This window comes from Carassius gibelio, chromosome B2 (genome assembly GCF_023724105.1).
Source record: "Carassius gibelio isolate Cgi1373 ecotype wild population from Czech Republic chromosome B2, carGib1.2-hapl.c, whole genome shotgun sequence".
NCBI classification, from domain to species: Eukaryota; Metazoa; Chordata; class Actinopteri; order Cypriniformes; family Cyprinidae; genus Carassius; species Carassius gibelio.
The window spans coordinates 14799687-14812723 of NC_068397.1; the positions used below are offsets into that span (position 1 = coordinate 14799687).

A 13037-nucleotide genomic window follows, 5' to 3' on the forward strand; every position below is an offset into this window, starting at 1 on the left:
CAAAACTGGATGTTCTCTCAAGACATTGTCTAATTGGCGCCTTGCTAGGAAAGCACCATGAATTATTTTAAACACGTTTAATATACTTCAATAGAGATGTAATGCAGTATTTACTGTACATGCAGCCCATGGCCCCGATTCTAATTTTTGGCCCTAGTTTTGGCCATATTAAAAATTTATGCACCTCCGACTTAATAAACACACAGTCCAGACTCAAGCCACGTTGCGCATATTTCACATTTATTTCACACCTGACAAAGTGTTAAGTGTCCACAGACATTAGAAGACACAGGTCCAACACTCAAAGAACTTGAGCACTGAGTACACTACAGCCCATTCATTATGGTATAAAGTGGTTACAGCCAAGTGTGGTAGACCACACCTGGGTCTATATACAGAGCAAATCAACAGAAATATTGAAGCAATTGCAATACAGTAGGTACACTTAGTTTATATTGAGTTCCTTCATTTTTTTTAATTTTGAATATTTGGATGGATGACACATGTTTATTTGAAATGATGATCGGACAGACGTGGTAACAGAAAGGATTGATTGAGAGTGAAAGAGAGAAAAAGAGACACACTTTATCAACTACAAACCTTAAAAATCTTGTTTATCTTCAATATATATGTATGTTGACAAAGTCTAGTTGAATGCTTTGTTTTTCAGGGCACCATGTCAATGAAAACACCACATGCTCAGTCAACTGTGATCCTTCAGTTTGGTCAAATAATACAAATGAATATATTATCTTTATGTAAATGCTACTCTTATACTGTATGTAAGTAAATGAGATACATTTGATACGCTTAATTTAAAAGCTGAATAAATATGTACAGCATGCTATCATATATATAGCATTATCAAAGACAGGAATGGATAAAAAAAACATCAGGGCACTGTATGACTGTCAATATTGTCCAAAACCAAAGCATCCGTCTCTAATTTACATTTCAGATCCATATTCCATGTAAGAGTCTATCAAGGCATACTTATACAGCTGCTAATGAAGAAACCATTTTGAGAGGTAAAGACCAGTACTGCTGTACTCTTTCGGCTACGTTCACAACTACATGTTGCTGCTACGATTGTGCTCTTTGGGTTGGCTGGCCCATGGCACAAAATATCAATCCTCTTTCATAATAACTGTAACAGCAACATGAGCAGAATGCTAAATGGCTGACTGACCAATAGCATGAGCTTAAACCAAGCCAAAAAAGAGATTAATACACGGCCTTGGGTAATACCTCTTAAGATGTAGCTGTAATGACAGTTTCCTATGCTTAGTATATGCTGTCTTCATAGTTTCAAGGCAAAGGGAGGAGCAAAAACCAGGTGTATGTGTATATGCTTATTATAACTAATACATCTAACAAAATAATGAACCGTTTAGCTAAGCTAAATAAAAATTACAATATTGGTGATCATGAAACATTTGGTAAAAGCTATAAGACGTTGTGTTACATATTGGAACACTAAAACTGGATCTTCTCTTACAAGACTTGATCTTATTGCTGCTTCACTAGGAAGCACTGTGTAAGAGGTCTAAATACAGATATTCAATATATTATAACATGTAAGGCTGGGATGAGCTGAATGTAGCAGTTACAAATGAGGAACAATGATGCAATTAAGCTACAGAAATGTTGTGCATAATGTATATATATGCATAAATATGTGATGTAACCAAAATAATGTGATGTATTTGCGTTTAGTGTAATTTTGCATTACAGCTCTCCAATTTTGTGCACAAATAATGAAAAGTTGTAAATAAAAAAAGATTAAAGAAGCGTATTCTCTTAGCAGCAGAGCTCTTGTGCAAATTAACCAAAATGAACCTGGTAAATAAAGCTCATCATCAAAAGTGCAAGGTGAAAAATTATTTTGTAGCACACTACAAATAATGACTTCTTAAAAAACTATGTTTATAAAACATACAATGCTTAATAAATAAGTAAACGTAAAGATGTAATGTAAAAAAAGACATTACAGAGTAAAATAAAAAACACAAAAACTTCAGTATGGTAGACGCTTTGTAATTTTCCAATGCTGATTTTTGTCAGAATAATGGACATTTACCTATATTTTAGTCTAAAATCCATTGCAATCTTCTGTCGTCCACTGCATAAAAGGTGACCTCAAAATAAGCTCTGCATTCCTTCAAGAAGCACAATGATCATGACTGATCAAAACCAAGAGGCAACTACTGAAGCCCAGGTAAAAGCACTTAACATCTACTCTGCAGAAGCACATACACAAACAGAGCATTGAGTTGCATTTACAAATGAACTAAGAGTAGGGCCGTGTCTAAGATGCTGTTTTGCCATTCTAGCTTGTAGCTATGTTAGCGGGAAATGCTGAATATATTTCAGTGTTGTAAATTTACACTAAATATGGCTGACACGCACACATAAACACACATACTCTGTGAAGCCAGGCCCACAGTCTATTGTTGGCATGGACAGACAGAGGGGAATTCTGGGATGGGCAGGCAAGAGGCAGCTGTGATGACATGGGGATAGGGCACTTATGATCACATGACCTAATTACATCACAACGGCCTGTTAGCTATCTGTTTGTTGTTTCAGCCAGAGAAAAAAACTCTTTCACATCCTCATCGGTCCTGATTTTCTCCTGGAAAGCTTAGACCTGTGAGTAGAGAGAGAGATTAGGAGAAATTCAGCAATACCATTGATCATGAGCAGTTATAGATGTGGTTCTCAGCTGCTGAGCTGCAACCCAAAAAATGGTCCAGAGTCTGTTTTGATATCAAAGATCTTTTGTCCAATCTTACATTGACATTTTGGTTCAAATTATTGGTACAATTAGGCAGATGCCAACACAAGAGTGTTATTTGAGTATTATTTATATGCTACTAGATATTTATTTTTTATTTTGAATCAGCTTTTGTTTTTATATTTTCATTTAAAATTTAATTTTAGTTTTTTTTTAAATATGTGATATAACCTAAATAAAATCCCCCTCATCCAATGGTCCAAATGTACTGATGTATTTGCATTTAGTGTATCAATAACATGTAATTTAACATCACTGCTCTCAAATTTTGGGTACATTTTGGGTGAGTGAGAGAGAAATTTATAAACAAAGAAGCTTTACATTTACATTTACTTATTTAGCAGATGCTTTTATCCAAAACGATTTACAAATGAGAACAATATAAGGAATCAGACCAATGAGAGAACAAGTATACAAGTGCCATGACAAGTCTCAGTTAGTCTAACACAGAACATGTAGTTATATATATTTTTTCAAGAATAGAATAGAATAGAATAGAATAGACAATAAAAGATAAGTGCTAGTATTAGTTGGTCAAGTGCTGGTGAAAAATATGCCTTTTGAAAATGAGTAAAGAATCAGATGTTCGAATTGAGATTGGGAGGTCATTCCACCAGCTGGGCACAGTCCAGGAAAAGGTCAGTGAAAGTGATTTTGAACCTCTTTGGGATGGCACCACAAGGCACCGTTTACTTGCAGAATGCAAGCTTCTGGAGGGCTCATAAGTTTGAACTAGTGAGTTTAGGTTTATTAGTGCCGCACCAGTGGTCATCTTGTAGGCAAGCATAGTATCTTGAATTTGCGAGCGGCTACTAGTAGCCAGTGTAACCTGATGAGGAGATACGTGAGTTTTTTTTTTTGGCTCATTGAAGACAACCCTCACTGCTGCATTTTGGATCAGTTGCAGAGGCTTGATAGTACATGCAGGAAGGCCCATCAGGAGAGCATTACAATAGTCCAGTCTGGAGAGAACAAGAGCTTGGACAGGAAGTTGTGTGGCTTGCTCTGACAGGAAGGGTCTAATCTTACTAATGTTGTATAAGGCAAATCTGCAGGACCGGGTCGTTGTAGCAATGTGGTCTGTGAAGCTTAACTGATGATCCATCACAACTCCTAGGTTTCTGGCTCTCCTGGAAGGAGTTATGGTTGACGAACCCAGCTGTACAGAGTAGTTGTGAGGAAACGATGGGTTAGCTGGAACCACAAGCACTTCTGTCTTAGTAAGTTGAGCTGAAGGTGATAGTCATTCATACAGCTAGAAATGTCACTCAGACAGGCTGTAATGCAAGCAGCTACTGTCAGATCATCTGGTTGGAATGAGAAGTAGAGTTGAGTGTCATCAGCATAGCAGTGATAGGAAAAGCCATGCTTCTGAATGACAGATCCTAATGACATCATGTAGATGGAGAAGAGAAGTGGTCCAAGCACTGAGCCTTGAGGAACCCCAGTAGCAAGGTGTTGTGACTTAGAAACCTCACCCCTCCAAGTCACCCTGAAGGATCTATCTGAGAGGTAGGACTTAAACCACTGGAGTGCGTTTCCAGAGATGCCCATCTTTCTGAGGGTGGACAGGAGAATCTGGATGTTATTTGTGTCAAAAGCAGCAGAAAGATCCAGCAAGAAGAGAACTGAGGATTTGGAAGCTGCTCTTGCCAGTTGCAGGGCTTCAGTAACTGAGAGCAGGAAAGTCTCAGTTGAGTGGCTGCTTTGAAGCCAGATTGGTTGCTGTCCAGGAGGTTGTTCTGCACAAGAAACATAGACAACATAGGTTGAACACAACTCGCTCAAGTGTCTTTGCAATGAATGGAAGAAGGGATACCGGTCTGTAGTTTTCTAAAAGTGCTGGATTTAGATGGTTTCTTAAGCAGTGGGCTTACCCAAGCCTGCTTAAATGCTGAGGAATATATACCAGAGTGAAGAGAGGTGTTGATAATGTAAGTAAATGAAGGTATGACTGAAGAAGAAATGGCCTGAAGGAGGTGAGTGGGGTAGGATCAAGTGGACAAGTAGTAGGATGATTCGAAAGGATAAGTTTTGAAACGTCCATCTCTGAGAGTGGAGAGAAGGAGGAGAGAGAGTGTGTATTAGTTGTTATGAAGTTATCATCAGTCTGCGGTATGGAACATTGGTCACTGGTGGTTCTTGTCTTATTGGTGAGGAAAACTGCAAAGTCATCGGCTGTAAGAGGCAATGAAGGAGGAGGGGGAGGAGGACAAAGAAGAGAAGAGAAAGTTTTAAAAAGTGTGCGGGAGTCAGAACAGTTGTTAATTTTGTTGTGGTAGTATGATGTTTTAGCAGTCAAGACATTTGCAGAGAAGGAAGAGATGAGTGACTGATATTCACCGAGGTCGATAGAGTTTCTTGATTTATGCCATTTCCTCTCTGCAGCCCTGAGTTTAGATCTAGGTTTACTGAGAACATCAGACAGCTAGGGGGCAGATGGGGTGGTGGGTGCGGGTCTGGAGGACAGTGGGCAAAAGTTGTCCAAGCAAGAGGTTAGAGTGGAGCAAAGAGTGTCAGTAGCACTGTTCGTGTCAAGTGCTGAAAACTGAGAGAGTGAAGTAAGTGAGGATGAAGAAACCATAGAGGATAGGCGAGAGGGAGAGAGTGAGCACAGGTTGTGTCGAAAGGTGCTGTTTCATGAGTAAGTGTGAGGTTAGAAGTTATGAGGAAGTGGTCTGAGGTCTGAGGTGTGCAGTGGAGCAACTAAAGTTTTCTCCATGGAGCAACAGCGTGTGTAGATGAGGTCCAGTTGGTTGCCTGATTTGTGAGTAGCTGTAGTTGACACTCGCTTGAGATCAAATGAGGCAAGCAGAGTGTTGAAGTCAGCAGCCTGGGGTTTGGATGTTTAAGTCACCGAGCAGTACCAGAGGAGTACCATCCTCGGGCAAGTTTGATAGTAACACATCCAACTCCTCCAAGAAGTTTCCCAGTTGACCTGGGGGATGATAAATGACTACAAAGTGGATTTAAACAGGGTGGGTAATAGTTATTGCATTTGATTCAAATGAACTGTTGCCTGTAAGAGATAGTTAAAGATCAAATTTCCATTCTTTTGAGATAAGGAGACCAGTACCTCCAGCCCTCCCGGTCATGCAAGGGGTGTGGGAAAAAGTGAAATTAGTGGAGAGGGCTGCGGGAGTGGCAGTGTCTTCAGGTTTGATCCAAGTCTCAGTTAGGGCCATGAGGTTAAGACCGGAATGAGTTGCAATAGAATAAATAAAATCTGCTTTGTTAAAAGCAGACTGGCAGTTATAGAGACCAAAGTAAAAGAGAGTAAAGTAGAAGAAGTCAGAGGGACAGGCCGTAGATTATTGGGTTAGGCCTGCCCCTGATGTACTGTACAGTTTGTGCTCTCCAAGTGTAAGTAGTAATAGTAGAGATTTGAAGGCACATAAGCCACGTTTCCACCACAGGAACTTTACCCAGGAACTAGGGACTTTGGACTGGTACTTGGTGTGTTTCCACCACAGGAACCAGGAACTAAATAAAATTCTGGGTAAAAAAATGCCCCTCAGAAAGTCCCTACTGGCAAGGTAGTACTTTTTCAAAGTTCCAGAACTTTTGGGGGTGGGACATGGGCGCTAAACATGCTGATTGGTTGAGTTCACACAGCATTGTGATTTCAACCACAATTTATTTGGATTGTTTTCAAAATATTACAGTTATTGTGTAATGAAATGTAATTTTAAAAGTATTTCAGACGAGAATGTAGTTGTTTAAATCTCAAATCTGCTGTTTATTTATAAAGACAGTGCCTATTTAAAAATGTGTTTCCCAATTTCGGAGATGATCACCTCCACACGATCAGCGGGAGCTCAGTGATCATGTATCCGCCTAGAGCACTCTCACCTTCTGACATTCGCCGCCGGCTCTGATGTCTCTTTAGTGGTTAAACATAATATATAATTCATTTTGGGTAAATCTAACAGGTAATCTTTGGACTGTATTCAATTTATCTATATGTTAAAATGAAAATAAAAAGAGACAATTGATATAATATTTAGTTTCAGTGTAATGGCTGTTTATATATACACATTTCCTTGAACTAAGTAAATTTCTGTGGCTATTATTATGTTTAAATGAAAAACGAAAGGAGGCAGTGGTATTTGATATCCCATTTCGTTTTATTGTAAATATACAGTGAGGAAAATTACAGTAGCCAAGGCAAGCTGACTGATGTATCAAGTACGCTGCTGTTTGCAGAATTACCGGAATTACGTCATCGCGGACATCACACTCCTGAGTTGAATGCGCAAAGTCCAAACTACAGAGGATCCAAGTCCAAAATTTGCGTACTTTGTATTGAGGAACGCTTGCAGACCTACTTCACCAGACTATTTGACCATCCCTTATGAAAATTAACCATGGTTTAATTATAGTAAAACTGTAGTAACCATGGTCTTTTGGTTTTATATAGTTCCTGGGGAAAAAAGTTCCTGGTACAATTGTTCTGGGTAATCTAGGTGGAAACGCAGCAATAGTGAGTACAAACTTTAAGAAAGCTGATTCTCTTAGCAGTGGAGCTGTTGTGCAATGAACCAAAACCGAACCTTTATTTTTCTAATATTTATATTTTATCTTGTTTCATAAAATTATTTTGAACTATAAAATATTTAAAAACTATATATGTTAGCATACACACACAGAGTTTAACACAGACAGGTTGTGTGCAATGTGATCAAATAAAACATTAAAACAAATATATTAAAAGAAATTGGATTGTTTATTGCAACCACAGTTTTACTGAGGTGAAATACTGAAATAAAATGGTAATTTTATTTTAAATACCTGATAGTTCCTGCCAGAAGTGGGTTGAATGCGTATAGCCAGTCGTGCATTTCTTTGTCATTGGCTGCTTGGAGGAGAATGTTGCGGTGCTCAGTGCACACTGCAAAAGTGTTAGGAGCCTGGAAACCAAACATAACATGGGTTAACAAAATCAGTGGACAACTATTGCTAGCAGAACACTTTCCTCAGTAATCATGTGTAAAAATAATAAAAAACGGCCTCACCCTCAACATGACTTGCTGATCTTCACTGTACTCCACCTGAGCAGAGGACAGGTTGATGACGGCTCTCTCCACGCAGTCTTTCTCACTGCGGTACAGGAAAACATATGGCCGCCGCACCACAATGTACCGCTTCACCCAGCCATTGGTGTGTGGCTCGAGAAAGTGTAGATAGCCTTTCTTTGACACAATGGGGCTGTAGTCAGGAAAATAGTAGATATGTACCATATTATTTACAGGGGAATCAATAACAAGATACATTAGAATGTTTAACGTTTTAAGGACAGGAGATTTTCAACAGTGGTCTTGAATGTTATTCTGACACCTAGTGGTGCGGATGTTATACAAAACATTCAATCAAATACACCAAAAAGTATGTTTTTTTTTTTTTTGCTGCCTGCCTAGACAAAGCTTTAGTGTACTTTTAAAAGTCAAAACTGAGTCCAGGCTGTACATTTCCGGAACAGTTTTGGATGCTACCTTATGCGAATCTCCTGGATGTTCGGGATGAAGGTGCAGCTCCTGGGTTTTCTCTCTATAGGGCTGAAGGGGTCCAGATCAGGGCTAGAAGCACCAGAGTTTGCTTCAGCACCTCTGTAAAATCACATAGAACATGAAAGTCCTGTTAGTTGTAAAGTATTTGAGATGTTCTGAGACTGAACAGACCGTAAAGGCTGATTCTAGAGAACTAGTATTATCATGTGGTTTTATTACTAACAGGAACTTTTGTGTTGAAAATACACTGACCTGAGGTCTGGACTGCCATAGTGACCATCCACCAGTGACGGGCAGGTGGAGGAGGGTGTTAAAGTGCTCAGAGCAGAAGAAGAACTCTCTCTTAAAAGTGATGCAGACATCTCTGACAACTAAAAAAAAAAAAAAAAGAGCACCACCAGAAGATAAAGCTGACAACGTAAAAAAATGTCTCATTCATCATATTCCAGAAAATGCCATGCTTACCCTTACAGCATCTATTACACTAATCATGCTGCTCTACTCTAAATGAGTGAATGAGAGAACCTTTTTAAATGCCTTTTTAAATGGCAAAAATATTACATAAGAAGAAAGAGAGAGCGAAAGAGAGAGAGAGATATCTGGTCTGCATGGGCAAGTGAATGAGGCAAGGTCTGGACAGACACTAGGGCAATAAAGGCTCACCTTGCTCTCACTAAGACTGCTGCTCACCTGGCTGTACTGCCTGTTAAAGGTGTGCATGAGCAGTCGCACACACTGAAAAGAGAAAGAAAAAGTAGGAAAATGAAATTAAATACATAAATTAACAACATAAAGGTTTAGCATTTCAGAGTGGTGGTTTTCAATTTAATAAAAGAGCAGCTTACAGTAATAAAAATGTATTACTTAAACTCACCCGGGCCTAATTTTAACATACAGTAGAGACTTAAACAACATGATTTGAAAAACTGAATGTGTCTCAATTAGCTTCACACTGAATTTAAATAATAACAATAATATATTGCAATATTCTTTTTTTTCAATTGAAATTAAGAAATTCATATTTTTATGTTTTATTATTTTTGTCACTGCAAACAATTAAATAAGGCATCTAAATATTTTTTGTGATTTTCACATTAATATTTTTTTCACCACATATTTCCTACAGAACTTACAAGGAAGAATTACAGTGACTATTGCCCATGAAACTGGCAGTGATATTGAGTGGAAGGAGGTTAAAGAGCTCGTCATAGGTTAGTGCAATTTTTGGAGTATATTGTAAGTATTAAGTAAAATAAATTAAATAAAAAACATAATAGGTCTGAATGCTGAGCTTTGTGGTACTCCTTAAAAAAAAAACTAATTCTTATTCATTATAACTAGTTGAGAAGCAACTGTGTAAAAAAAAAAACTTAAGAATATATCTTGAATTAATTCTAATTTGTCTACCCTGTCTTTTTTTTTTAGTTTTTGAATAAAATTTTATCTATACATATTTACACATTAAGCATAAATTTTAAAAAAATTAAATTATTAAAGATATCTTATCTGAAACCAAGTAAATAAAACAAGTACATTTATCTTGTCTTAAGGGATAATATTTTTACACCGTGTCTACACCAGACGCTTTAGTTGTCGCATCGTGTCACGAAGCAGCACAACTGTTTCCATCACTGATAATAAATCTGCATATTAGAATGATTTCTGAAGCATCATGTGACACTGAAGATTTGAGTAATGATGCTGAAAATTCAACTTTGATCACGGAAATAAATTATATTTTAAAGTAAATTAAAACAGACAACCAAAATTAGAAATTGAAATAATATCTCACAATATTATAGTTTTTTTCTGTATTTTTAATCAAATAAATACAGCCTCGGTGAGTACAAGAGACTCCATTGAAAAATGTTAAGATGTCAAAAACTTGGCAGTGTGGCAGTGTATGTATTATATTATGTTTGATTTTGTCAAACTGGGCTTTGGTGGGAATAGGCTATCAGTGTCATGTTATGTGGATATAAAGCAACAACATTCACCTTGGCAGCCAGCTCCCTTTGCCTTTCGTTGGGACTGTCCAGACCCAGACTGACTACTGGGTTGATCATGGGGCTGGAGGCCTTAGGTGAGTCCATCAGGTCTTTGCCACAGAAAGAGTCCTGTCCCAGCAGCAGAGATGCTTCCAGCTTCTCTCTCAGCAGAAGGTAATGCCTGGTCTTCTCCACCTGTAAGCATACACCTCACAATCATTTACTTGACTGAAGACAAGAATCAGACTATAGCCAAAATTAAAAGCCTGTAAACATTCAGATGGTCCATATTTTACCTCTTGTAGAAGGCTAAGTTTCTCCAGCTCCCACTGGTGGTCCAGGATGAGACTGTCGCTGCGAGGCCTCCAACCCGCAAGGTTCTCCTCTCCACGCACATACGCCACTGAGGTGTCCAGCACCCGTCTGCGCCTCCTTTGCATACCTACACAACCATGGCAAAACAACAAAAATGAATCATACAACTGGGTTAAATCTACATATTTATGTGCTAAAGATAATTTGTACATTTGCATTTGTATATGATAACTTACCAGGACTGCCAATGTCAGCCAAATGGCAAAGGCTTAATTCATACACTCCAGTCACACGGTTACTGAGACAGGAAAGACAAACCAATTACAATGATAGTCCAAGTGAAAAAAAGTTTTTAAATATGAAGTCCTGAGCATTAAAGATTAGAAATAGTTGATTGATTAAATCAATATACATTGAATAAACTCAATCAATCAGTTTACTTGACTGTAAAAAGAGGCCAGCAAACTTTTCTCACCTCTCAGAGGGCCTAAAGGCACCAGTGCTGAAAAGGTTTCGAATGGAACGTGATGCAGGAAGTTTAGCATCTCTTGAGTAGAACACCATGCAAAAGTCCTTAGTGATGACAGTGGGCTGAGTGCAGTTCTCCATCTAAATATTACAGCAACAAGTTAGTGGAACATCATATAATCAAATTCAAACCTCTGACTGTGTAGCTTGAATTTACTGTTACTTTATTTTATACTGCTTCCGATTAGTTCCAATATCTCCCACATTAATAAAATCTCATAATCTGATCACTTCAGTTTTGAAAGAGTCTTCCTCACCTCAAGATAGGCAGAGAGGGTGATGTAAATTTTCTCTCCATATGGAGTGACACGATTCAGCAGGAGGGAGTTGTGCATGGAGCTGTCCCATGCGGCCTCAAAGCGGTAAAATGTCCTGAAAAGTTCCAAAAGCTTTGAGAATTATATTACTGCTTCTATTTTTGAAAGTTTGAAAATGTTACAACAATGACAACAACAACAACAAATATTAAATTAATTAAAAAAAACCTGTATGCTTAAGGAAAAAAACATACCTATGGTCAATTCCCAATGACACTCTGACAGGACACAATAAAGAAACTACCATGTTAGTGAATTAAAAATTTGGTAACCTACTAATTTTAATTATGTCATTAAATAATTAGAATATTAAAAATATACTTACATTTAAATAAATCCATGTGAATTAATTATGGGGGTTTTAGTGTTGTTGGCACACATTTTAATTAATATTAATAATTAAGAGTAACTGATTTATATATATATAGATTCATTTAATTGGCATATAATATATATATATTATACAAATGTGACTCTGGACCACAACACCAGTAATAAGGGTCAAAGGGTATTTTTATTTATTTATTGATATTTATAGCTGAATAAATAAGCTTTCCTTTGATGTATGGTTTGTTAGGATAGGACAATATTTGTGTGAGATACAACTGTTTGAAAATCTGGAATCCGAGGGTGCAAAAAAAAAAAAAATTGTTGTTAAAGAAGTTGTTAAATTAAAACCTTAGCCATGCATTTTACTAATCAAAAATTAAGTATAAAAAAAAAAAAAAGTATAATAATTTTAACCAATACAATGTATTGTTGGCAATTGCTACAAATAAACCTGTGCGACTTAAGACTGGTTTTGTGGTCAGGGTCACAAATAATATATGTAATTTATGTAAATACTTTGTTATTGCTAACATTGCGTTTTTATTATGACACAGCAGTCATATTGCAAATAGCAAAAACAGCTTTTAAAAGCAGTCTGTTATTGAGAGGAATTGGAGAAAGGATCCGTGGTGTACCTGTCATCATAAGATGGTCGTATGTAGCCTGAAGACAGGATGTTGAGGGACAGGATGTTGGGGTCGATGATAGTTTCATCTGCCTCGGGTGTGTTACGGATACGCCCTAAAAAAGAACAGAAGAAATGCTGAGTCATCTGAAACTCTGCCTGAACATTCACCATAGCATCTCCATTTGTCCTCTATGCCATTTAGCACTTAATGTGATAGATTCTGATAAACTAAATTAATTAAATTTAATAATTAATTAATAATTAATTAATAAACTATTTTTGAGAGAAAAAAAATAACACTAACCTATGACGAGCTCTTTAACCTCCTTCCACTCAATGTCATTGCCAGTTTCATGGGCAATAGTCACTGTAATTCTTCTTTGGATGCCCTGCAAAAAACATGTCAAAAGGGGAAAATTCCTCAATTTTGAATCACAATTTACACTAAAGTTTACAATTGTGAGGTCTGACTGTAAAAGCTTTTTTCACAGAAACTAATACCTTTATTCAGAAAGGAAATATTAAAGTAATCAAAAGTGACAGTAAAGATATTTAAAATGTTTTTTTACAGTGATAACAATGACATGTTTCTTGAGCACCAAATGAGCATTTTAGAATGATTTCTGT

General features: G+C 37.3%; 1 protein-coding gene across 10 annotated transcripts in view; it reads right to left on the reverse strand.

Annotated features, from left to right (window-relative positions):
• Window positions 1-219: 219 nt before the first annotated feature.
• The window catches only part of LOC127951432 (kinesin-like protein KIF1A), a 31969-nt gene continuing 19151 nt past the window's right edge, over window positions 220-13037 (reverse strand). For 5 of the 10 annotated variants that reach the window (XM_052549317.1, XM_052549313.1, XM_052549321.1 and 2 more), the window contains 14 exons: window positions 12715-12799; window positions 12418-12523; window positions 11647-11670; window positions 11393-11507; window positions 11083-11216; window positions 10844-10905; window positions 10589-10734; window positions 10302-10487; window positions 8968-9039; window positions 8557-8675; window positions 8290-8403; window positions 7813-8005; window positions 7589-7707; window positions 220-2650 (listed from right to left, as the gene is read on the reverse strand). In XM_052549317.1, coding sequence (XP_052405277.1) covers window positions 2608-2650; window positions 7589-7707; window positions 7813-8005; window positions 8290-8403; window positions 8557-8675; window positions 8968-9039; window positions 10302-10487; window positions 10589-10734; window positions 10844-10905; window positions 11083-11216; window positions 11393-11507; window positions 11647-11670; window positions 12418-12523; window positions 12715-12799 — 1518 coding nt within the window. In that variant the 3' untranslated portion in view covers window positions 220-2607. The remainder of the gene's footprint in view (window positions 2651-7588; window positions 7708-7812; window positions 8006-8289; window positions 8404-8556; window positions 8676-8967; window positions 9040-10301; window positions 10488-10588; window positions 10735-10843; window positions 10906-11082; window positions 11217-11392; window positions 11508-11646; window positions 11671-12417; window positions 12524-12714; window positions 12800-13037) is intronic. The other 5 variants (XM_052549323.1, XM_052549315.1, XM_052549322.1 and 2 more) reach the window with 2 other exon arrangements.